The following is a 26,743-nucleotide window of genomic DNA, read 5'->3' as shown; positions in this document are numbered from 1 at the left end:
CCCCCAACTGAGCCCCCTTTTATATATTTGTGCATAACCCCCCTCATTCTATCATATTAGGCGCCCCACCCTCCCGTTAACCCACAATTATTTTTAGAGGGCAGAAATCAGAAATCAGAAATCGTTTGAGTCCTGAGTCCTGCCCTCGTTTTATATTTAGAACTTAATACTACTGTAAGAATTAAGAATTAATACTACTGTAAGAATCCGCTGGGTCTCGAACTGCCGATGTCGTATTCCGCAGGCCAGCACGCTATCCATTCGGCTACCAGGCTCCTACAAGATTACGATTCTGGATCTTCCTGATATATCGATGCCCTGCATTTCCCGCTCAATACGTAGTTTACTGGGTTCGCTACTAGAATTCGCTGTAGTCAAGTTCGCGCAGAGATAGAGAGAGAGAGTTGGTAAAATTTGTTGCGTGAATCTAGTCTTAGGTGCTGTAAGTTTATGTGTGCGAACAGCGATCTAGGTGGGCTGTCATCAGGTTACGGAATGATAGGGTGTTCTCGTTTAACGGTTGAGGTTATGTGTCGATGATTCCCGAGGAATCAAATAAATAAACGCCATGAGGCGTTTACGGCATTGATAAGTGACATTTATATACTCAGAAGTGTGTGTGGTGTGCCCCCCTCCCCAAGAACAAAAGTACATGTTCAATCAACTGCGTCATCAGAATGCTGTTTATTTTTGCATTTGTGTTAGTTAAAAGTGAATGCATTTTGTCTTTCTGGGAATAGCTGAGAGAAGAAGCTTAATTGATCCTTGGGATTTTACTCGGGGAAAAGCTGTCTGTCACCTGACCAGCCTACTGCTTGCCAGGAAATCAGTGCAGTATGTTCAGTACACTTGGCAGGCTCACTTCATATCGCAACAGAAACCTGACCTGCCTACTGCTTGTATCACAATGTTGTTGCACATTAAATCCCTTACCAGCTGTAACATTAACTTCACAAAGTTTACAGAACAGAATTGTTCCATCAGAACTAAAATATTCCTCACCGAAATCTTTAATGAAAGCTCTTAACTTTGCACTTTCAGAACACCACTTTTGGCATCTGAACTAAATGAAGGATTCACTGTAAATGCCCGAGAAATGTAGTTTCAAGTAAGAATTTCATACCCAAAATATGAATTTTATCCTCAAAATATAACCAAAATGATCCTAACCATGAATCACCAGTATTGTTCCCAACAAACTGTGGTCAACCGGTGTCCTTGAAGATCTAAACATGATTTTGTGATTGTAAATAAAATTTTCATGAAGCAGAGTCCTTGAGAAGCTAATAGTAGATCATACAGTAAAGACTGCACCAAACCCTTAATTTAGTATGACTCCTTCTTGTTCCTGTACGAACAAATATCTTTGAACAGAATGAGCAGTTGATTGATCCACTGGTTGCTTAGCCGCCTGACTGTGATTAAGAGATCAAGTGGCTAAAAGGGTGAATGAACTGACTAATTGATTCGTAGGCTTTTTAATAATTATATTTCAACCGTACAAATTACTTAATACTAAATGGGATTAGGATTATTGTGAATGGAGGATCCAAGACATGAAATTGTAATCTGAACAAAATTAAACAAACAGCGATGCAAATACATAGTAATTAAATGGCTAATTTGAAGGAAAAAAAACATGCACAAACAATATTGATTATATAACTATCCACTGCTAATACTAAAGTGCCACTACATTCCTTGGGCAACACCAACCACCCACTGGTTTCTTGATTTGAACACTTTCCCAAAAAAACAGCACAATTCATGAAGCTCCTCATTATGTAATTTTCTCTCGCTGCCTGTATGTTTCTCTTAGTTACATGTATTCTGCTCATCACAGACATCAGTGCAAGACACCAAGTTTAACACCCACACAAAACAGCAGGTGAAATAAGTAGCCATTATTATCTGTAATTAAGAACTTTTCCAAAAGCAGGAACTTTGAACAATGAAGCATGAACTGGCCTTCAACCTAATAGAGGAAATAAATGTCTTAAATATACTGTCTCTTAGTATAACGATATTGCACAGTTCAGTATCACCTCACAATTGAATAAATATAGTCATTTCTTTCACTCTGATGTTGGAAACATACATGGCACCTATCACACCGTGCAAAGACGTCCATTCGACACAGCCCACACTGACAGGTTAATATTTCCCACTTATAGGACCACAGTTACCTTGTTCTGTAGTGTCCTCTGTATCAATGAAACATTATGTCCATGTGACCATGCACTCTTTCTCCTACACAGTAACAATTCTAAGGCCATGTGATATCCCCAATTTCATCATGATCATGTAGTGACTGCTTACCATAATATACTACCAACATAATAAACAACAGGAAGCAGCAATTACCTGGCATGTCACAGCATTAGTGGGGGAGCCTACACAGACAAGACATGCAACATAAATCACATGCGTTGCGCATATGCGCATGCCAATCCAAATGTTCTTGGATCAGCACACAAGAACAAAACACAATTCTAACACACATGAAGAATCACAGCAAGGTGAAAAATCACTAACACACTGTCTGACCGGTATTCTACACTACTGTGAATGAAACAGTGATCCACAGAGCAATAAAATTAATTTAGTGTCCTACAAAACAACTCATTACAAAGATGGTTGCCTGCGACGTTGCACAAACTGATTTTTACATTAAATGGTGCAACAACCTGCAAGACAGCCACCTCCATATTCACTATCATAAGAACCTCAAAACTCAATTCAGTAATGGCAGATGACAAAGTTAAAATGAACAGAAGATCAAGAGAACTGAAATGGTAGATATTCACACCAAATTTCACAAAAACCAGTCAACTGCTGTGTAACTGAATCAGGCTAGATGGACATACACATGCAGCTTACTTAATTAATAAGACTGCTTTATAAGTCATTCAAAAACCACTGGATCAACTGGCATATTCTGATACACTATGATCAGATTCAACTGGAAGATCTGAGGAAACTGACAAAAAAAACCCTCTTCAGTCAGGACAGCAAATCCCCTGCTGAGACTTGTGCATAGGACGTAATTCATTTGAGAAACAGGAGTGCTAACACAACACTGCTATAATTTACTGGTAGAATCACTCCTTCCCAAACGAGGATTTGCACAGAATAGTTTTGTCCATGTACTACACAACAATTCAGATCATTTTTTCCTTACGCATAGGAGATATTTATTTATGGGGGATTTACACTAGTGACAGACTTCCTTCCTGTTGCTATAAAACAAGTTTGTGTCCCAAATTCCCCAAACCCTATTTCCTTCATGTATTCTAAAACACAGGTAACCCACAAATTTAGCATTCTGTACTTGCTATAGTACATTCTTTTCCAACTGAAACACATTTGCTCATCTTACATTCAGTTCACATATGAATAAAATGGGAAGAACCCTGAGAGAAGGCACAGACAGACCACAGAAATCACGTCCACAACATTCACAATAACACTCACCTGCGAGCTTCTTCATACTTAATCTGCTGTCGCAAGAACACCGCATTCTTCAGCAGTTCCTGTATGTTACCAAGGTTATCCTCTGCCCCCTCCATAGACTTCACTGCCCTGGAGAACAATACAACTGCTGAAAAAACTACACAAAGTTCTGGGAAGGTCTTGTGATTCTCACTTTTCTTCCAAATCATATATATATATATATATAGATAGATAGACACATGCACACACACCATATTTGGCGACTTTGTGTCAGGACTCAGGATCTTATTCCTTTGCCAGGCAGAAATGTCAAATGAATGAAGGTCTAAAATCACTAAGTTAATTGATTAAATAATAAGCTTTCCTTGTAACATAAAGAAATTACACTTCACATAATTCAAAATGTCAACTAGAAATGAGCAAGATGCTGCTACAAGCCTGTGGAAAAGTATTCACTTGGGAACAAGGTTCCTCTTGAATACTAGTGAACGAACAGAATTTCCTTTAAACCTTACCCAATGGCATACTCCACATCGTAGCAACGTCCCTGCAACTCATGATGCAGTCTGGTAACTTCTACCCTCTTCTCCACCATCGGGGGCAGTGCTTTGCAATGTTACGTATATAAGTTCAACATAAACAACTCAATCCATGTTTGACACGTTTTCAAACCTTTTTTAACTTTCATTTCCAATTCCGGGTCTGATGACAGAGACATCGACACGATTCTCAACACAGTTACGTTATATTACCGATAACAAAGCACATCCATATGTGCCTAATAATTATTCCAAATAATCGCATACGAAGTACAGCCGATTAACAAACTACAGTTCTGAGTTACAAAGCATGTTACAAACTATGGAACTTCTAAACTTCCGTGTTTAACAGTGAAGCCAAAACAGTTTCATTTTAACATTGGCAACGGCTGGAACGGTATATTTTATCGTCATTAACTTTTAAATTGGTGACAATGAAGGGAACCGGAACTAATTTTTAAGTGCGGTCATTGCCAGTAGGAGTCGAATTACATGCTTTGTTGCTTGTGAGTTGGCAACGAGTTGGAAGTTTTGATAAAGAAGTGCCATTCCGTTGGGAAAGATTCGAAGTACTCGTGCGTACAACACGTTGGGGAGTGTATAAATTAATATTTCGTTAAAAGTCTTGAAAGAATGAAATTTATAAGTATTTTTGTTCTCGCAGCCCTAGCTGCTTATGTAGATGGTAATGAGGAAGAAGAAACGGGTGCCAGATTGCTAATTTCGAAACAGATACTGAATAGATATCTGGTTGAAGACATGGACATAGTAGCTGGGATATTTAGATGTCATATTGTTTCAGAAACATTATCGTCCGGTTGTTTTTGCAGAATAGAAATTTTTACATATCATAGGCCGTTTATGTTACAAGCCAAAGAATATGGAGCATCTCATGATAATATTGTATTTAGTACCCATATAATACCAACATACCTCATAAACTTGTTTGATTATAACACACAACATTCTTTGCAGTACACACTATATAATGTTGGCACAAGTACTGCTCTTGGTGTTAAGCTGAGTGACAGTAGCTTTCACAAAGAGGCCTTCACTTTGGTGGGTGGTCAGCTCAACATCAAGATTGACAGGATCCCTGCAGGGACAAATGTATCTCATGTAGTAGCTGTCAGACCAAGGAAATATGGATACTTCAACTTCACAGCTGCAGAAGTCAACTACAGACCAACAGAGGATGCCTCTGAAGTGAGTTATCACTTGCATGGACCGTGGTCAAAATTTATAGAAATGTTTGTAATTTCCATTGTGCTGGTCCTAAATTATATATTTAGAATGTACAGGAAGCCATTGTAAAATAATGAGCATAAAACACAAATTCTTCAGATTGATAAAATGATTTTCATTTTGAAACATTTAAATATTATGTAAGACTTGAGGTTCTCACAGCGGTGAATATGAAGATTTCTGTCTTCTGGGTTATTGCGCTGTGTAGTCTGGTCGATGTTAACCAACGTTTCAGAGGTCATCCAGTTCACCATGGAGACTGAAAAGGACGGCCATCTCCCATTCCTCGACATAGACATTCACCGGAAACCTGACGGCTCATTAGGCCACAAGGTGTACCGGAAACCAACCCATACCGACCTTTACCTCAACTCCAATTCCCATCACCACCCGTCCAACAAACAGGCCGTGCTCTCGACCCTGGTACACAGGGCTAAAGCCCTTTGCGACCACGACAGCCTACAGAGTGAACTGGAGGCACTCACCACCACCTTCAGGAAAAACGGATACAGCAACCGTCAGATTCAGAAAGCTCTCAATCCGCCTGCGAGGCTGCCACCGCCTACTGAAAAACCAGCCTCGGTTGCCTTCCTGCCCTACGTCGGGACGACCTTCAACCGCATAAGCAGGTTGCTGGCCAGGCACGACATCAAGTCTGTTGGTCTTCCGCCAAAGAAAATTCCCAGTTTTCTCCGGCCGGTAAAGGACGACCTAGGACTGAAGACGCCTGGCGTATACAGAGTTCCCTGCGAGTGCGGAAAAGTCTACATCGGCCAGACAGGCCGTTCCGTTGAGGCCAGGATCAAGGAGCACGAACGCCACATCCGGCTCGGGCAGCCCGAGAAATCTGCGGTTGCTGAACACCGCTTCAACTTGGAGCACAAGATACAGCTAGAGGACACTTCTATCCTCTCCTCAAAAACCGGCTACATGGACCGGTTAATCAGGGAAGCCATCGAGATCGAACTTCATCCTGATAACTTTAACAGGGAAGATGGACTTCACCTGAGCCGGTCCTGGAAGCCTCTGATCCACACACTCCGAGGACTCCGAGAACGAGCAAGAGTGCGCCGCCAGAACCAACCAGACCACTAACTCGGCCCCTTTCAGGGCCTTTATCCATACAACTACACTCACCTTTCTCTCTCTACTTTCTCTCCCTCTCCCACCCTCGCCCACGTGCTACCATTGGTCCACTCCCATACCTGCTCCCATTGGCTCGGGGCAGGCTACACCTTTCACTTCCCTGCCTATAAAATCCAACTCCTCACACCCTATTGGCATATTCATCGCCCTGATGACGGAGGCAGTATGACCTCTGAAACGTTGGTTAACATCGACCAGACTACACAGCGCAATAACCCAGAAGACAGAAATCTTCATTTAAATATTACTTGGAAAATCCATCTATGGACACCATACTTGTTTCTGTCTGCTTCTCTGATATTCAAAGCTCATAATTAAAATGAACTGAGGACTGAATATAGCTAACATCAAAGCTAAAATTGAATATTAATCTCCAAACTTCTTACAAGTCTTCCAAGTGGTGTTCCTCAGGTTTCACCATCAAATTTCTGCATACATTTCATTTTTCCAGAACTTCTTGACAAATACATATGCCACAAAGCCTGTAATCATGTAAAATTCCTAAGTTTATCTCTTGTTTTGTTTTTTGGGTTTCTGTTAACATCGTCACACACTGCTCCTGTAGGACGCAACAGAAATGCATAACAAGTCTTTCCGTTTCAGCTGCAAGTGGCCGTGACAAGCGAACCCGGCGAGGGTCTCATCATTGCCTTCCGTGACTATGATAAGAAAACCCTGTCTCTCAAATGAGATACAAACCCAAGATCTGCCAGATATGAAGTAGGAGAGTTAACCGCACAGACAAAACGTTTAACCGATGAAAGTTTTAAGTTAGTCTGTATAAAATTTACTCTCTAACAGTGCTGTAAATCCATGACAACTGTGTGATACATACTCCAGGTGGCAACAGTATTGCCATCTTTGGTGATGTTGTACTGGAACACACCACCGATCTTCTTGGCACGCTCTGGGTTTGCCGCAACCCGCTTTTTCAGCAAGTCAAACACACCATCCGAATCCAGCGCTGATGTGGATGCCTGCACCAACAATGCAACCTCACATTACAGTTTACAAAGCCACCAACATCATACACCATTTCTGCATGTCTCTAGGAACCTGTTAACTCTCTGGTGATAGAAAACGAAGGTCGAACATTGCCAATACCAAACAGTATCACTAGCTGCAGGACCAAGCCACTTTGGCACAGTTCAAACACATCTGTATTTGTCTAAGATCCAGCTTAATATTATCCTCCCCTTAAATTCTCAGTCTTACTTATGTCCAATTTTTTTAACAGGATTCCCACCAAACTATGCATACATTATGTGTTTTCATCTTATGAACAACACATTTAGTCCTTTAGTTCACTATCCTAAGAATCCACTTATTTGATCCTTCAAGATCCCAAATAATATTTGGTTGTTTTCAAACACAATTTAGGTTCTTCACACAAAGAAAGAAACCATATTTTACAACCATACAAAAGTGGAAAAATATGGATATGATGTAATTTGATCTTTAGCATTACTGAGAGTAGTTTCGATGGTTACACACTCTGTAATCAATAATGAGTACTTCCTGAACGTGTTAAATATTTATGAATACTATATTTTTAGCTTAAAAACAAATGCAAAACAATGTTCATATTTTCATTCTATGTCAGGACATGAGATGTGCCTCTCAACTACAAATTCCAGTTTTCACTTCCCTCACCTTGGTGGACCTCATCACAGCAGGCATAGTGACTGACTGATGCAACCAGCATACATCAGAGCTACTCACTTGTGTTTCTTCCATGACCTTGAACACAGCTACTGTACTGTACTGTACTGTACATGTTATCAAGACAACCTTACATGTAGGCTAAAGTGCAAAGTCTTTCCTGCCTCCTTGACAGTGACTCAGCTAGTCAAAAAACTTACTGCTTTTACAAAACAAAGGTTCATTATTCTGTTACACAAAACACACACAAATGGCCATATCATGACTCGGCTCCACCCCCAGCTTCATGCCAAAATTTTTTTCCAAGTCTAAGCCAATTTCTGACCTAATGACATTTTACATAAACAAGTGTAGTGAAACAATGTATTCATGTGACAACTTCTCTTTGTCTCCCACAGTTCACTATTCACAAAGCACTAAGTGAACTGTACAAATCGTGAAGTTTGTTCCTCACTTTGCCCACTGAAGATGCAAATATCCTGAGAAATTGATTTGCAGATATTTACCATAAGCTGGAAATGTAACTAGGAAAGAGAAAACAAAGAAATTCCATAGAGCTCTTGAGTAACCTCTGAAGACCAACTAGGAAATTAAAGAAAATAATTAACCCCTTCAGCCACAGTGAAGGTGCATAATATTCTATCAATCCATTGTTACCTCAAAGAAAACACAACACGTCTCCACGACAACACTAAACTAGTTAATGCTGCTTAGAGAAATAAATTACTGTTTATTCTGAGATCAATATAAAACCCACATTATATATTCTGTGGGCAAAATGCAGAGATAATGACTGTTACAGCAGGTGGTACATACAGTTACAACTCAGCTTTAAAGGGTTAAAATGGATCTTACTGAAGATGTGATACTAGCAATGCTGTAATGTTTGGGATCTTAACAAAAAGGTAACATAACCTTGTCACTGAGAGTAAGAAATTGCTAGGCTGAACAATGCAGGTTATCACAAGATAACAGAATATCAGTTACACTTTATATCGATTATAAACACAACTTGCAATCTGTAGGAACAAACACCACACAGCTCAGGCCTGCCTCATGGACTTATCTTGAACCACTTGAACACAATCCACAACCTAACACCCAGTATTTTAAAGATCCATTTTAATATTACACTCCCATCTATGAGTTGGTCTCTGAAGCCATCTCTTCCCTCAGGTTTTCCACACAAAATTCTGTACTCATTTCATGTCTTGCTCATGCATGCTGTATGCCCTGCCCATCAGAGCTTTCCTATCATTTTACTAAAAATCCAGAATTAAATCTTATATTTGGCTCATTAAACCCACACTAAATTAAACATTCTCCAACACACAATTACAGAATTTACATCAAAATGTACATTTATATTAAGTAAGCTTTACATGCAAACAACACAGCTCAAATGCTTCGTCTTGTTTAGTAGCAGTGTACTGCATAATCAAATTGCATTTTTCTGTGAGGAACCTGCAATATGTGTGACTTTTTATTTCCACTGCGTAGACATGAAATTTGACACAAAAATTTCATTGGAAAAGCTGAAAGGAAAACAGTACTTGGGAGATCTACACACACACACACAGACATTACTAAAATGCACCTTAGAGAAATATGATGTGAAGAGATAGATAGGACTCAACCAGCTCATGACAGAGCATAAGGGCAGAATTATGTGAACGTGATGAAAGGCCAGCAGCAACGAAATTTCTCACCAGCAGAACAACCATCATCAAAGATGATCTTGGCCCATCAGTCAGCCACAAAAACGTACCTTGTGCTGCGGGACGGATGCCTCGGTGAGATCGACATATGCGCCAGATATCACCACGCTCCCCGTCTCTTTCACCTTGGTCTGAAAGTGGATACGGTTCCCCTGTTGCCACATGTCAGTCTGTAGTGTCTGCCCAGGGATAACCGGCTTGCTGAACCGAGCCTGTAAACCAGTGACAGTCATCATTTTCTTCATACCCTCACACTCTGATGGCCTGTGTAGTGCAACGATCTAAACCATATTAATGGGGATATCAGGTTGCATCTCAGTCCAGTTTCTGACTATCCTTCTCAGGCTAATCAGAGTTCTCCTCAGTCCCTCCAAAGAACTTCCAGCATAGTAACATGAAAATTAATATTACTGCCCCTTTCCAAATTCATACCCATTCATTATCCTCTCATTCTATCTGATGCTATATAACCTCTGAAAATGAAACACATTCATGAAATAACATCATATTTAACAATCTCTCTGATGGAAAAAAAGTACAAAGAACTTACAAAGCAACAAGATGATAAAATTAAAAAGAAGAGACTGAAATGGTAAAATGTTATGAACAGTCCTCCGGAATTACAACTTAGAAATATACTATCAAGCCACACCATTGCACCATGCTTCACATGAATATTTTTTTACTTACCATAGGCCTCCCTTAACGTATCCACTGTGAATGGGAGTCACGGTTATGAAGTATTCCAACAGGGATGCGAGAAAATAGGAAAGCATGTGGAAAGAATAAGAAAGTACAATGACTGACATCAACTGAACTGTACATCAGACACGGAAGAGGCAAGTGAAAAATGCTGTGAACACAAACAATCCATAGAACAACAGAAAGAGGGTGCTGGAATGTTATCATGAGAATGTGAAAATAGGAAAGCCCCAAAAAGAGATGTTTCTATTACACACCTTTATGGCTTTGAATTTGGTTGGATCATTATCCACATACTGCTGTAGGACATGGCGGGCTGAGAAGCCCAGCGAACACAGACCGTGCAGGATGGGCCGATCAAATCCACCAAATGCAGCCACATTCGAATCAATGTGAAGTGGGTTGCGGTCTCCAGACAGTCGGTAGAGTGCAGCCTGCAGGAAATAATGTTGAAGTGAAGAAACATTGACAATTAATTTGTAGGTGTGTTTATGATCTCTCTCCATACTAAATTCTACAGACTTAGCTGCAGTGTTTCATTAGTCATAATTTTCACACACAGCAATAAGTGCAGATTCAAAGCAGTCAGCATTTTCAGTCTACATCAAATAATCTTAAGGATGCACATTTTACAAAGCTCTATCACCACAAATATGTCAAGATCTTAATTAGATTGTGCTTCTTCTCCATATTTCACACGTTAGTACTACTGACAGAAGAAACTAAAAATACATACACAGAATAAGAAAAGTTACATTCACCCCCCCCCCCCCTCAAAGAAAAATAACCAAAGAGCCTCACACGTAACACATGCTACCCTCTATTCTGACCTGATCAAGAGACGTGTGTTGCTCAACAGACAAATCAGGAATCCGCTTTGGTGGTTCTGCTGTTGGCACATCATAGGGTGAAGTACGCTTGTCTGTAACACCCTTCATTCCAACAGCAAATGTTGTCAGCAGGGACTGTGCCACCTTCTCACCACTTTCATCAAATGTCTCCACTGCAATAATGACAACAGACAGCAACTGAATTTGTATCACCTTGAAGACTAGACTTTTAAACCACTTATATTCCCCCTAGCCTAGACAGATCAAAGAAAAAGAGACACGTTACAACTGCACGAACCAAGTTGACAGAAGTTACAAATGGAATGATCATACTGCACAATTTTATCTCACCTTCCACCAGCACAACAGTCCCGGATCCCTTGTCCAACACATCCACCACCTTGCAGTGCACCTCAAGAGTCCCTTCACTGTTGATGGGACGCAGAACCTCCAAGTACTGCTCACCATGCAACATCTGGCAACATAGCAGCAACACGATCCTCCTCAGTCAACTCCAATTATGTACTCAATCGTTTCTCATTCCTTTGTGCCTCATCAGCAACCCTAAGGTTCATAATCCAATCATTCTCTACGTCGAAACCACTGAACTATCTTTAAGTTAGCAGAACTTCTCGAATCCATTTAGTGGAAAGAAAGAAAGAAATACTTTATGATATATCTGCAAAAACAACTGAATACTGTCATTTGTTTACATGACCGAGTGGCATGCCAGTGGGAAGCATCTACACTCTGTGCAGCTAACTGAATCAGTGTGAATTCTATCCTCACTCTCTCTATGGTGCAGGATATTCTTTGAAAAACTGACTGTATACTTGGCTTCTCAAAAAATAGAACACTTTCTTTATAGAAGCCAAAGGTTCATCACTGAGTTCACAAAAGCCTGCCATAAGACTAACCTGAGCCAGCTGCATCCAGTTTGCTCCATAGATTCCTATCTCCCAAAGGTCCATCTCAACGCCATCCCACCTACGCCAATGTCTCACCCACAATCTCCTCCCTTCAGGCCTTCTAACCAATATCTTGTAAACACCCCACCCCTCCACAATGCGTTCCGCATGTCCCGCCCGTCTTATCCTCCTCGATTTAATCGCCCTAACAGTATCAAGTGAGGGGTACAGTCCGTGAAGCTCATAATGCAATTTTCTTCCTGCCTCTTAGGTCGAAATATCCTAAACACTCTGTTCTCAAAGACCCTCAATCTATGTTCCTCCCTCAAAGTGGGAGACCAAGTTTAACACCCATACAGCACAACTTTTGTATCTTTAGTTTTCTTGATGTGAGATGAGAGGACAAAACATTTTGGACTGAATGATAGCAAGCATTCCCCGAGTCCACACCACACTGCTCAATTACAACTTCACTAGCATAGAATACGACCTGAATGATCCTCCGTTGCACTGAACAGAAAAACAACTCACTGCAGTATTATTTTTGCAGAAGCTGGATCTGCTTTCATTCCATGAGGACCAGCAGACTTTTAATTTCTTCCTCACTGCATGTACAGTGAACTAAACAAGTCAAGTGCGATGGAGACTGGCTATTATATTCGTAATAGACAAAGCACAGGCAGTAAAATGTGCCTTGCGTTAAGATATATGGACATGTTCAGCTGCGAAGGCAAGAAATGCACATACAGAGATGAAAACACAGCAAGAAGATTGTGAGGTGGCTCAGGGTTGCATCCGAAGGCAGGCTTCGAAATGACCGATGCTGAACCTTGCGGTTATCCTCAAAAGAGTCTGCTTATCAAGACATAACCTCACTTACCCTGGCAGGATTGAAATCCCTGCCACTGAACACCTCAGCAGTAACACTAGACTCCATCACGGCAGACACGCCTTGCAACACGAGGAACGTCGGCAACGCAGAGAAGTCTGCGTGGCCTTCATACAGGAATCTCAGGTCACTTGGGTTGGTCACAGTGCTACCAACTGCAATAAAACAAACACATTACTTGTCTGTCACACTGTCACAAACACACGCACATAATGGCACATTACTCACCTCCCAGTGCATACAGGATCAGGTCACGAGGAGTGTATTGGAACTTTGTCACAACACTCTTCTGGAAAGGAAATCAGGACCTTAAACCATGTTCACAGAATAAGTGTCACCAAGAAGACAAAAGAAGTTCAAGTCTGCACAAACATTAGCCACCATCAATACTTGGATGGCAGCACCAGCCATTGCCAAAACTAATGTACACCTCATTTAACAAAATACTGGACCTCCAGTGGCGTAAGCCACAATGAAGCAGTCAGCTTCTTCCAACACCATACGCAAGAAACACACAACTGAAGTAACGTAAACCACGTACTACAATTATGGCGACGGGCTAAAACCCTGTACACAATAAACAAAATTAATTCTGCTCATTCATACGTCTTATACTACACTCCCTCTATACACCTCCACTGGATGGTGCTTAGACACAGGGGTAACTTGAATAATTACTATCTGAAAGCATATGTAAAAAACTACATCGAGTCATAACTCACGCCATCAGAAGAAAGCCCAGAGTTCGACTTCATCTGCTCCAGAACGGTCATCAGGGTACCAGATGCCTCCTGGATGGACTCCAATTTAACGGCAGCAGACATATCTTTCACCTTGCCCCAGTTCTCACGAACAGCCTCTGGTGTCACCAGCTCATTCATCTGTGCACGCAGCAGGCCGCCCGGTGAACGCACCAGATAACCTGAAGGTTGTCAGACAAGAACGCATCCTGATGGAAAGTTCTGCCGACACTCAGCACGGGAGGTAAACGGTTCTCTGCTTGTCTATCATTACTGCGTTTCATGGCTATTCCAAGCTGTCTCACTGAAATCAGGACCCTTGAAACATGAATCCGGTCATTCTACCGCTGTTGACACATCTACGGAAGTCCACATGCAGATTCTGCGACTTATCTACGATTGTGATTTGCAGTGAAAAAATCATTTCTGCATTTCACTGAAAGAGCAACAACAGACCCAACCTTCATGACCCTAATGAAATGCAGTCCTGTTTTGGACGGCATCACATCACTCAGAACCAGTGGTGTCGTTACAGGCATCGAGCATATTCCGAACAGGGGTGCCACTGACACTTACATTTTCCTGCCCAGCCAGCAGCAGACTCGATGATGGAGCCAGTCTCCTCACAGGATTCGTGACACAGCCACGTGACGACTGGCGCAATCAGCTCTGGGCGCAGCTGCGCAAAGAAATCTGTGCAACAAACAAGTGACTTATCAGTATCACATTAGTGTTTATAATCATGAGACAATATTAAAAACTGCTGATAACAGATCTCCAAAACATGAACTATTTATTACAACTGATAATATGACAAAAGGGTGAATATACTTCCAAAATGCACTGTTTGCATCACTTTGATGTTCATTTATTGTAAACAGAAGTGACACACTGTCAGGCTTTAGTATCAGCAGCACCCACCAGGTGGCAGGATGTCTTCAGTAAGCCGGGATGCCGCAGTTGGCACAATCACATTGCAGTGGATGTTGTCCTTCCTGCCCTCTATCGCTAACGTATTGTTCAGACCGACCAGCCCCATCTTGGCAGCACTGCAACCATAAAAAAAACATGCATGGACTCTTCCCAAGAAATGCATAAAGCGGCCATCGCTCACACCAACTTTCTTATTTGAGAACAACTTTTCAGCCGCACGAATTACACAGTCCTGAAAGGAAGAGCGATGGTGAATGACGAACTGGAGAGGATGTAGAAGTGACCCTCGGTTATATAACACACTATCCCAGCATCTGTCTTGAGGAACTGTGGGGGAAAACAGTTTCTACCATTTCTGGCAACCAAAGACAAACTTTTATTTTTATAAATAACCAGAATGTTAAATCAATATTTCATAGGCGGGGGGAGGGGTGTATTGTAATTAATACTTTTAAATCCCAAAGATATTCAAAGCAGAACAGATTAATGTCCAAGATATCACGCACACATTATACAAATGATCAATCCTATGAAAGATAAATATACTAAAGTGTCACTAACACCGACCTGTAGTTTGCCTGCCCAAAGTTCCCATATAGACCAGAATTGGAGGATGTCACAATGACACGTCCATACTTTTGTTTACGGAAGTGAGGCCACGCGGCTCGAGTTGCCTTGAAAGCACCTGTTAGGTGTACGTCCTGAATTAAGCCTGCAACAGTAACAAATGATCATTAAACCTCAACAGCACTAGTAACTAGACAAAAAAGCATGCAAAACCATCCCTGAACTCAAGAAATCTACCATAGTCCCTTTTCTTTTGGCCTCCTATACAATATCAATAACAGTCAAAACAGCTCAGCATAGCAGACAGTATTTGTCAAGGTTTTCCTCAGCCTCTCTAGGCAAATGCCATGGACAGTCTCTTGAAACTGGTCAGAACCACAATGAGAATAGACGCTTGTGAATTTTAACTCTTTCAGAATTAGTCTCTGCAGAAAAATGATATTCCAATTTCACTGAACTATCAGACTTTAAGGTAAAATGGCCCCTGGGACAGCTACATAATATCCAGTCACTGGCGCTCTTAGTTTTCTGCCTGACTGACTGTAGCAGTCCAAATACACTGAAAGTACCCCACAATCTGATATTATGGCCAAGAATAAGATTTAATCTCAAACATACTCCAGTCTGCGTCACTAATCCTGGAGAATGACTTGTCCAGGATGCCAGCATTGTTCACTACCACATCTACTCGTCCAAACTCTTCCAGAGCCGTCTATATAATCTTCTCTCCATTCACCACAGAATCATAGTTGGCTACAGCCTTGCCACCTACCAGAAACAAAACAATCTACGATACAGATGCAATCCCGCGGTGCTGCGACTTCACCGTAAAACAGAAGTTGGAAAGGAAAGGGAATCAGACGGAGGTGGTAGAGGGGGACACAAGGAAGCAGTTTGTAAGAAGGAAGGAGAAAGAGAAGAGGTGAGAGGACAAACAAGAAACTTACATGCAAATGCAGTAGCAGCCAACAAGCATCATAATGCACTAAACCCACCTTTGTGCCGGATCTCTTCTACAACACTGTCTGCTGCACTGCTACTCTTCCCATCGCCATGGCGACCACCACCAAGGTCATTCACCACAACTGATGCTCCACGCTCCGCAAACAGCAGGGCATATGCTTTACCCAGGCCTGAAACATAAAGTCATGGCTGGTCAGAATTATGAGGAACTGGCACACAAGAAATGATAAGTGGGTGAAACGACACACAGAACTGTTCATTACAAGAAGTTGTAAGCAAATGCCATGATTAATACGATTATGAGACAATGGAAACAGACAAATGATAAAAGAGAAGGGTATTAACTCACCTCTGCAGTGCACACATCACATGGCATGTGGAGTCTCATCATACTTTAATATTATCATGACAACTTTTATCCATGGAAATGGACACACACAAACTGGTACAATTAAAACTGGAAACATACTGTTGTAGCAGCCCACACCCTTCAATTTCATATTTTTGTCTTAACAAATGAGGGAAAGAACTATATTTTTTTTGTACAATATAGTCATTAATGAAGCTGAAACCGCGAAGACAAGAACGATAACCTAAAATAATTTCGACAAGAATTAAATATTTCCGAAAGAAAGTCTTGCATACTAGAAAAGCGATCAGGCACAAACATTATTTTCGTGTACGATAATCACCTGCATCAGCTCCTGTAACTACAACCACTCGGCCATCGAATCGCAGATCTGTCATGCTTAATAGGGCCCTACAGAAGTCCGAACCTGAAACAAGACGAAGTTACGTGACCAAACACACGGATAAGGTAGTACAAGTGCAAGATTAACCAGTACTTCGTACCTTGTTTACTTTCGTGTGTATAACTGCGAAGTCATCGTCAAGAAATAATGTAACCGTTAAAATTATAATACAACGCACAAATTGCTAAATCTTACTACGTACGATAAATCCGCCGCTGTCTAGTCGTAGACTCCAAGACACAATCCACTACCACGAGATCATCACAGTTTGTGTGCTTGTTTTTTCAGACCTTCGCATCAGATACGGCCAGTCTGCTGTCTGACATAACTGCAAAACCTCTGTACAAGAAATATGTACTGTACTTCAAAACAGGTTACGAAAGTGATCGACGCAATTTCGCTAGTCATTCTTTCCCATATCGATATATTTAGATTAATGCAGTGCTACCAATAGTATCAGTAGATCTAGCGAAAATGTTCGAAAGCAACAAATGGCATTTTACCTGTCTGAATGTAGAGTTCCCAAATTGAGATATTTCCTTGCCCTACTTTCACATTTTATACATTGTATCATAATATCCCATAGAAACTGTACTTACTGCTTTTATTTTTCTTAACTCATGTCACAGTTTTCCTGCCTATGTTATTAATACAGAAAAGAAACATGACTAACTTAAAAGCATGAAGTAACAAGGGGAATATGCTTACTGCCTTCATCACCAGAGAGATCGCCTAATAATGGTGTCAATTTATATTACACTACACTGCGCAATATCCCACAACGCTGTCATCTTCACACTCTTTTCCCATGAGCATCTGCTCTACACAAGGAAGTTAAATCAGCAACTAGGATGTGTCTTACTGAAGAACATTAGGAAAGAGCATGCAAATTGCAACAATGAAAATTAAATGTGATACTGAAAGCTGAATAAAGCTAAAGCAGTGTTAAATGTATTTTTTATAAATTACTATGATATTTTAATGTCCCCAGTCCAAGACTGTGGGATTTCATGTCAGTGACAACTTCAGATCAATTTATAAGATGTCACTAGTAAGATGGGATGTCTTAAAATTCAAGGTCGTGCAGACACATGTTCATGAATTTCTTATCTCATACCATCACACTGACAGTCCCGAGTTTCAGGCACACAAAGTTACAGCATAACAAAAGCATGCGAGTCACAGTAAGAATTGAGGTTCTCACAGTGGCGAGTACGAATATGACTCGTTTTCTGTGTTGTAATGCTACAACCCAGAAGGCAGCCATCTTCATGTGACTCACAATTTATTTATACTTTATTTAACGATGCTGTCACTAGCTGAGACTTTATAATGTCGAGTGAGAGGATGATAGTAAACAGAGAATTGGAAAACATGTGGACAGAAGTGATCATGGCCTAATTTAAGGAACTATCCAAGCATTTTCTGGAGGGACTGAGGAAAACCACAACAAGCCTTCGTCACGATAGCCAGTCTGCAGGCCAAGATCTGAACCCAGGACCTGCCAAACATGTAGCAGGAGTACTAACCATTCAACTATGATGTTTTGTGTGATTCACAAGATACAAACAATTTTATTACACATAATCAACTGGTTACCGTAGTAAACCGACGTTTCGGGAACAAACTCTGTCCCCATCTTCAGGGTTTGTTCCCGAAACGTCGGTTTTACGTGGGCAAGGAACTGAGACAATTGTCTGTATGTCGGATCTCGCGTGGTGGCAGATTTTGAGCAACTTCAATTCTATCTCCGATAATGACAATGACTTCGTGGATTCAAACTTGTTACCCTAAAATATGAAGCCAGCGAATGTGAACATTTGCCAAGTGAACTCTGAAAACCAGAGATGAGCTAAATGTGGAGCGGAGAATTTCCCGAAGCGATGCCTACCGACGCCAGTTCGCGTTCAGTTTCATCAAAATCCGTTCAGCGCTGTTGAGGGCAGCAACCCGAAAGTTCGCTACGCGGGGCATTCTCCTCCTGAGCCAGCTTTATCCACACAACCTACTTCCCTCGCCGGCCCGCGGTAAATTCGAGTAAAGATTCCTGTTAGTCCCCGGGTCTGGATTAATCGAGCAGGGCGAGTTATTAAGCGAACGACCAACATTCCGTAATTCTTTGGCAGGCCCAGCCCTCGCACAACGCCGAAGGCCAGATCACAAATAGCGGTCAAGGTCAGGGAACCGTCTCCATGGAAACAACCGACAGTCGGAGAGACCCAGAAAAACGACTGGCGGCATTTCTCAGGAGCTACAAGAAAGGAATTAGCACGTCTCTCGAGCAACTGACAGTTGCCTACACTTCCGCGAAGGATCATCACCGCATTCCCCAGAAGCTGAGGTCCGAACTCCATCCGAATTAAATTCAGACACTGTGTAAGTTCCACGTATTGAGATTAAGCAGATGTAATATGAGAGCGCCCTCACAGCTCGCAACGCCTCCTGTGATAACAGTTTCCTTATGATGTCATCGCCTGTAACGAGATCACGTGTGAGGTCGCACTCATAAAGAGAATGACATCACGCCACCTTCTTCGATATTATACATAAACTTCATGGTCCCAGGGCGCGTGAACTTGATCTTGTCTTGAGACTGAATAAAACTCTTCATATTATTATCTACAAACTGACAATCTTCAGCTATTTCAATCTGCCCGCCAATCCTACGAAATACTACCAACGTCTGAGGAAGCCGATTACCAACTTTACCTCAGGCACTTCCAAGCGTATTACAACTGCACGACGCACCTTCACATTCTCCCGCCCGCAGTTCACAATCTTCTGTTTCCCGTCTCCTCTCTAACAACGAATGTTTCCTACTGTTTTGTATGGGTGTGAAACCCGGTCTTTCACTTCAAGCGAAAACACAGACTCGGGGTGTCTGAGAAGAGAGCGCTGAGGGTAATATCTGGACCCGAGACGGATGAAGTGACAAGAGCGAGGAGGAAACTGCGTTATAAGGAGATAAGAATTTCGTTCAGAATTTGACTAGCCGACCGACCGAGGGCTGAAGAAGGACTCTGCTCCATGCAGCTCGTTCTGGTCAGACTTTTACATCGCCAAGGATGCTGCAATCAATAGGCGTTCGGTGTAACCCAGTTATCGGCAACGTAGTCTGAAATCGGTTGTCAGCTTTACTGCGGGGCGTGGTGGCAACTTAACTTTCACAGAATACATTTTTATACGCCAAGGAACGGGGTCCTGCTCGATGCCTGACAGTCACGAAATTTGCAGGACTCATAAGTTCACTGTCGCTTTCATAAATGCCAGACTTAACCCTCTAAATCCCGAAGCTCGCCTAATTAGACAAAAGTGGTTAGTTGTTTGCGTTTTTATAATACAATATAACGTCTTCTAGACTTAAACACGTCATGCAATGAATGGATTATTACCAGGTTTTTGCGATCTACTTCCCTAGAAACTGCACCAGCGTCTGACATGAGATATTTTCTCAACTCTTCTCTTATCTCGCCTCCTGCTCGAGATAAGGAGTGCGTGTTTGGTGGCGTTGTTTCCACGTCATTACTGAAGTGATAGAAAGTTTTTCCAGATTTTTACTAGGAATCCATCGCGTAACAGGCGACTAATATCAAATCATCACATGTCTCCGGCAAAATGTTTATGTGTGTATAAAACACTCAAAATACTTGGCAAATCAACCCAAATGCATTTTCCGATACCCTTCCGGCACGACAAAGGCGATAATTGAATGTCTGTTCAGTTACGTCATTCTTTGCAACTTCATCAGATACGCGTCGAGACCCGATGCTTCGCCTGAAAGTTAGAAATGGTTCCCGGAAGGCACTCAGGACCCGGAAGATTAAAGTTATTTCCAATAATCACCTTCTTTGCCATATGCACCGACGTCGACCGCAATAAACTTGTAATTAGCGTCCACGATGGCTAAAAGAACGATAGAAAAGAAAGCTTTGTAGTTGAAAGAGATTGGCTCCAACGGCGTTCGGAAAATTCCATTTTATCCAAAATTCGTTTGAAATGCGTTGAAACTCTCGTTGCGTAGGTTCAGGCATGAGTTGAGGTACCAACTTGTTTCTTAGACACCTAAGAACCTCTTTCACGATTGGTGAAATATGACGCGCTGATATACGGTAAGCAAACGATAGTGAAGCGTAACTTTCGCCAGTCGCCATAAATCTGAAGGGAAAAAATTGTCAATCACTCAATAAGTGATATCGTACACAAAGAACACGCACACGAAAATGGGCGTATTTTCTCATTTCAGATGGAGACTGTAGAAAACGCTGGAAGTATATACGGGATTCATACAATCGATTTAAACGCAAAAGAAAAATGTCAACCGGATCAGCTGCACCACCGAAAAATTCTAAGTGGGATTTTTTCAAGAGACTCCAATTCTTAGAACCGGTTTCAACAGAAAGACCTACTGCATCTAATGTTGAGTCAGATTCAGCGGCAAACGCACAGTTTGAGACTCGGACTGAAAACAGCGAAGGTTGTCCAGATGAAGCATCGCAGTCCTCTGTACCACAGCCTCCACGACGAAAAAGACGCAACAACAATCATGATGATATTCTTGATAATCTCGTGCAACAGTTAAGTGCCAACACTGATACAGAAATTGAAGACGAAATTGCTTCATTTGGGAACCACGTAAAGGCTCCACGTTTGAAAATACAAGCTAACATTTTAAGTCACTATGAAGTGATTCAGATGGATATGCGAGGAGCAACATGGGCTGTCCAACCCAAGTTCATCTGAGGTATTCTCCTTTAAGAACTGCCTCGACCCCCGAACCAACCAACATCACAGAATGAAGACAATTGTCATTACATTTGTGACATAATTAGTAATAATACAATATAAGAAACTTAACCGTAACGTGAGCGACAGTTTTTGTTGTTTGTATGTTTTTCCTATTAAACTCAGTGCGTAACCAAACTGCTTTTGATTCAATCTGAAATAACTCCTGAAACTTTCTTCTTCTAATGATAAATGATTCTTTATTAACAGACAGAAAGACCCTTCTTCGCGTCTGGTTTTGAATATTGAACTCGTAGGTTTTCTTTCTTTCTTTCTTTCTTTCGCAACAAATAACACAGCAACACATCTTCTTCTTCTTCTTCGAGTAACCTTTTTAGAAGCATTTTTATACTCATTTTTCACAGAATATGTGCACGCGTCTCAACAAAACAAACACTTTGCCGCATGTCTCGGTCGTCACCTCAAAAGTGAGTGGCGGGAAGCTGCGATGAGTCCGTCTCTGTCGCGTGCAGCCAAATTGTACCTTAAGAAGACCCCATAAATATAACTGCAGGTGGTACATATAGTTACCACTGTGCTTCAAAGAGTTAAATGCATCTAAAAATATTTGAGACACGACCTGCAGTTTAACATTCCGTGATAAGAGAACTTTTCCATCACAGTGATCGTGTCGACAGCCATAAAATGCAGACGTCCTCTTCAGGAAATTCTGCCACGAGCTCTCGTACCGGATCCTGCCTGAAGCAAGAAATCGCCGCGTGAACCAATTACTTAGGTCAAGGCCAGCGGAAATCAGGCAGAGCCGTGCGTGAGACGACGCAGCTGCGATAATGATAAAACCTCCTCGTGATTATCTTTTTACAATTCAACGGATTACACAGCGTCGAATGAGAGGAAGACAATGAATAATGAATTAGAAAGGATGTGGAAGGAAGCGGTCGTGGCCTAATTTACGGTACCATCCCGGAATTTGCCTGAAGGGGCTGAGATAGCCGGGCTCTGAGCCGAGATTTTAACCCGGGACCTGCCGAACACGAAGCAGGCCTTTAACAGAACCCCGAGGATCAACAGAATCCTCCGTCTGTCCTAGTGCCAAGCCACACGGATCCAGTCCACGTACTCGCAACTTATTTCCATAAAACCAACCTCAATGGTATCCCCCATCTCCTTCTTGATCTTGCAAGTTGTCACTTTGCCAGAAACATCCTTGCTGTAAGTGAGATTTCAGCTTCTCACAGCGGCAAGTAATCTAGTAGAAACTGGCCGACGTTTCAGAGGTGCTTATTACCTACCATCATCAGGGCGATGAGTGCCCAATGATGCAGGAAGTAAGCACCTCTGAAACGTCGGTCAGTTTCTACTGTATTATACGGCGCGACATCCCGGAGAATTTTCGTCTTAATATTGCAACTCTGACACCAGATTCAATCGACCTACGAGTCCAGTCCGTCGAAACCTTTCACTGCATCAGCACAGCTGAGTGCGATGATGAAACCATTAATTCATTTTATGCCAAGTACCCAATGTTTCATGCTTTTCAACACAAAGCATTCGTCCAAAACGCAAAATGTAGGCGTTTGTGACACTGCATAAATGCCACTGACCAAGTTTCGCGTCGTAAATAATCCAAACACAAGAGAATTATTGAACATACATTAACTTGGAAACATCCAAGTTTCCCAATTAAAATCTGAGGGCCCACAAAATTGAGCCATCGTAGGTTTAGCTTCATGAAATTCTGTAGCCATTATTCAGTCTTTGTATAAATGTATTCAAATACATTAGGACTGTTCTCGTCACGTTATGAGCTCTAGATTTGACTGTGAAACAAACTATAGAACAGAATGCTTCTTGACAATGTAATAGTCGCTGGGCTATTCAAGAAATCTGACTTCTGGAAAAGTATTCTTGACTTCCGTGGTTTGCCCTATTAGATCACAGCGCATGGAGCATTATATTTGTTATTGACGCTGAGAACCAAGCAACGAACAGGCATCGACGCGCGGCTTGGGAACTGGGCGCTGTGGAATGGGGTTCGTACTCGGCAGGTTACTGGTTTGAATCCAAGCCTGTATGCTCTGCTGTTGTACTTAGTTACTGTGTTTTATGCGGAAACTCTGGATAATAAAGACAGGTGGATGGACTTTCGGACAGGTAGATAGATAGAGATCTGCTCTGCCATAATCTTAAGCTCAGAGGGGGTTCGAAACATTTATTACATGAATAACCATCCCCTCATACATAAAAAGTAAAGATCGAAAGAGGTGTGTTATACATCTAACGCACAGTAAATTTTATTTCAACGACAATTAACATGAAACACCCTGTTTCAGCTCAACCTTCTTTTAAATGGGGGGTCGAGGGTGTGGAGTCGCATAGCGTGTGTCACCAAGCAAGCTACCACAGCTGCAGTTTTAGTAAGTTCACTGTGACAAGAAATTCACGAACGCTAAAATTGTTGAAATAACACGCACGTTGCATTCTGCATTCATGGTCAGTTGCATCGTAACTCAGTAAAGGCCCAAAATTTAAAAAGTTTGCCTGCCGCATTTGAACGTTAAACAGTGAACGAAAATTCTGACAGCGTACAGAAGCCTGTCGTCATAACCGGTTCTTTTTAAATTCTAAATTACGCATGTCTTTTGAAAATCAGCCTCGAGCACGTGATAAAATAACTCCACCCCACAAAGTATTCTTGTACCCAATCGGTAATAGTCTCTACAAACCTCTAATTAGATCACGTGGCTAATAAAATATGCTCGGTACGGAATGATTTTCTGGATATGGACACTTGTTCTCGAGTCTCCAACTTATTTAGATTTGTCTTCTTCTTTTTATCTTTAAGTTTCATTTTCACTTCTCGGCCTCTTAAAGCCGGGTCCACACTGACGCTCACTGCCATAACATAACAGCGGAAGGCGAAAATGTGGACCCAGGTTTGTGCCCGAAATATTCAACACAGTAATGTCAACGAAATTGACCATGTTTCGCACCCATACCACACAACAGGCAAAATTAGTATTTTGTATACTTTAATCTTCAGGTTCTTAGAAATCAGACGGGAAGACAAAATATTTTGAACTGAGAAGTAGCGAGCATTTCCGGAATTTAATCTCCTCCTAACTTCCTCGTGAGCATCATTTTGAATCGTTATTGTTTTTCCCAAGTATTTGAACTTTGTCGCACTTTCAAAGGACTTATTAGCCTCCTTAATGTCTGTCGCGTACATCGCGGCTATTGGGAGGTTTCGGTTGTCGAATGTCAGAACGCAGATCCGTGGAAAATCCACACATGGAACGAGAGGTAAGATCACAATTATTATTGTGTTCCCTCTTGTTTCAGCTCCATCTTTTCCTATTCTCCTTCCCTGTTTCTTCTCCGTACATTTTATTCGTTCGCCGTTATCTGTCTCTGTTTTCCAATGAAACGATTCGAATTCAAAAGAAAAGTTACACAAATAGAAAAGGCATCGCTTACGCCCCACATTTCTGACTACGGTTTACGCCGAGCTCATAAGGAAGTCGGCGTCCGCTGAATTTCCAAGATGATATACAAAGTATATAAGTAACGCCTCCGTCAATCCGGATTTGGGCCTCTTTCAGGCTACTAGCTACGAACTGGGCGTTCGGGCTTCAATTCTTGGCAGGACGGGGGTTTCCTTCCCTTTGCCACAATGTCTGGGGACAACCTAGAATCTAGGTGAAGTTATTATAGGTCCATTAACCTAATTAACCAATCAGAGATTGTAAGAAAAAGTAAATTCTACAGCATCTTCTATGTCACTTTAAATTTACCATGAAACATAAGAGTAAGTTGAAGGATAATATTAAAATGGATTGTAATGAAGTTAAATGTTAGAGAGTGGGTTGAATTTGAATAAGGATAATCTTGTGAAGGCGGTGATGAACCTTTGGATTCAATGAAAGGCGGTGGATTTCTTGAGTGAGTAAGTTGCTATCGGATTCCGATGAAGGACTCTGATCCATGCAAAACAGAAATTAAAAAGTAGGAACAAGAAATAGACACAGCTTATAGCCCTTTTAGTGCAAAAGAATTTGGAATGTAATCGCAATAAACCTTCGTTAGACTCCCGTCTTTTGTTTAGATAGTTCTAGAAGATTTCCGGTTATGTGAAAAATGTGTAGTAGAAGCCCGTACTGACGATGGTTTTGAAGTGGCAGGCTCTAAGCCTCTTTCACAGTCAAAAGTTCTCTCCAGATGACCAATATTCATGGGCTGGTAATCATTATATCATATATTAATTATGAACCGAAAAGTTGAGTCATTATAAAATGGCATCGTTAAAGAATATTAACTTAAAATTCAAAGGAAGGCGACTGTCTTTTGGATATTTTGTCATGCCGTCAGGCATTAATTAATTTCTTTATTTACTGAGACGAGACAACAGATTTCCCGCGAATAAACTTTGTGTTGTTGGACCAAAAATGACCATTTGCTAATTACACGCCATAGTGAATTATGCTTATAGTTAAACACGTGCAAATTAATATACGTCGTCATTACATCCGCTGTACGAACAGGAAGTGGAAGTGTTGACACGCGCGCTATCTGTGTCTGCGAGCTGAAACTAGCTGCGTGCATGGTCTACATCAACATTCTCCTGCCATCTGGCGGACGAGGAACTTCGGGACGTTATTGATTTTTCTGCGCTTGAGGAAGGAAAGGTGGAGGATGACGACTGTGTCCTTGGTTGCAGCGCCGATCAGTGGTCAATCCAGAACGAAAGAAATTTCGTTCTTACCGCCGTGAGAACTTTAGATTCTGCTGGTGTCCTCGAAGAAATGAAACTGTTCTGTCTTGTAACACAATGGACTCGGGCCGGAATAAATGATGTGTTATGTTAACCACGTCCTGGTTAGTGGCGCATTCTGGTGAGGTATTGTCCAGGTTCGAGGCAGTTATAAGACGTGAAGTCTTCTTTCAGGCCCGGCT

General features: G+C 41.6%; 3 protein-coding genes across 3 annotated transcripts; 2 read left to right on the top strand and 1 right to left on the bottom strand.

Moving 5' to 3' along the window:
- The first annotated feature begins 101 nt into the window (after positions 1-101).
- LOC147874739 (translocon-associated protein subunit beta-like) lies at positions 102-7,961 on the top strand. The gene is made up of 2 exons (XM_087343800.1): positions 102-5,198; positions 6,987-7,961. The coding sequence occupies exons 1-2, from the start codon at positions 4,626-4,628 to the stop codon at positions 7,071-7,073; spliced, it is 660 nt and encodes a 219-aa protein (XP_087199926.1). The 5' UTR covers positions 102-4,625; the 3' UTR covers positions 7,074-7,961.
- On the bottom strand, positions 5,257-17,065 carry LOC147874738 (peroxisomal multifunctional enzyme type 2-like). The gene is made up of 14 exons (XM_087343799.1): positions 16,988-17,065; positions 16,328-16,465; positions 15,333-15,477; positions 14,754-14,881; positions 14,409-14,525; positions 13,815-14,014; positions 13,321-13,381; positions 13,084-13,247; positions 11,647-11,770; positions 11,296-11,468; positions 10,723-10,899; positions 9,814-9,975; positions 7,219-7,360; positions 5,257-6,865 (listed from the first exon to the last, which is right to left on the bottom strand). The coding sequence occupies exons 1-14, from the start codon at positions 17,040-17,042 to the stop codon at positions 6,804-6,806; spliced, it is 1,848 nt and encodes a 615-aa protein (XP_087199925.1). The 5' UTR covers positions 17,043-17,065; the 3' UTR covers positions 5,257-6,803.
- A 478-nt stretch (positions 17,066-17,543) lies between these two features.
- Positions 17,544-21,988, top strand: LOC147874737 (uncharacterized). The gene is made up of 2 exons (XM_087343807.1): positions 17,544-19,423; positions 21,291-21,988. Exon 2 carries the CDS (start codon positions 21,359-21,361, stop codon positions 21,785-21,787), a length of 429 nt encoding a protein of 142 aa, XP_087199933.1. The 5' UTR covers positions 17,544-19,423; positions 21,291-21,358; the 3' UTR covers positions 21,788-21,988.
- The last annotated feature ends 4,755 nt before the right edge of the window (positions 21,989-26,743 follow it).

Source organism: Zootermopsis nevadensis, unplaced genomic scaffold, assembly GCF_977971745.1.
Source record: "Zootermopsis nevadensis isolate Lab colony 2312 unplaced genomic scaffold, Znev_1.0 Znev_ptg000006l, whole genome shotgun sequence".
In the NCBI taxonomy this organism is placed as follows: Eukaryota; Metazoa; Arthropoda; class Insecta; order Blattodea; family Termopsidae; genus Zootermopsis; species Zootermopsis nevadensis.
Note: the sequence above shows the minus strand (reverse complement) of the source record. Positions and strands in the feature narration are given on the sequence as shown.

Excerpts from the sequence above, each read along its gene's own strand:
- LOC147874739 (XM_087343800.1), top strand. The coding sequence starts at position 4,626 with ATGAAATTTATAAGTATTTTTGTTCTCGCAGCCCTAGCTGCTTATGTA. Across the intron at positions 5,199-6,986 it reads CAACAGAGGATGCCTCTGAA|CTGCAAGTGGCCGTGACAAG; the intron begins GTGAGTTATCAC and ends TTTCCGTTTCAG.
- LOC147874738 (XM_087343799.1), bottom strand. The coding sequence starts at position 17,042 with ATGACAGATCTGCGATTCGATGGCCGAGTGGTTGTAGTTACAGGAGCT. Across the intron at positions 10,900-11,295 it reads AACACACGTCTCTTGATCAG|GCTGCACTCTACCGACTGTC; the intron begins GTCAGAATAGAG and ends TATTTCCTGCAG. Across the intron at positions 6,866-7,218 it reads CAATACTGTTGCCACCTGGA|GCTTTGTGGCATATGTATTT; the intron begins GTATGTATCACA and ends ACATGATTACAG.
- LOC147874737 (XM_087343807.1), top strand. The coding sequence starts at position 21,359 with ATGTCAACCGGATCAGCTGCACCACCGAAAAATTCTAAGTGGGATTTT.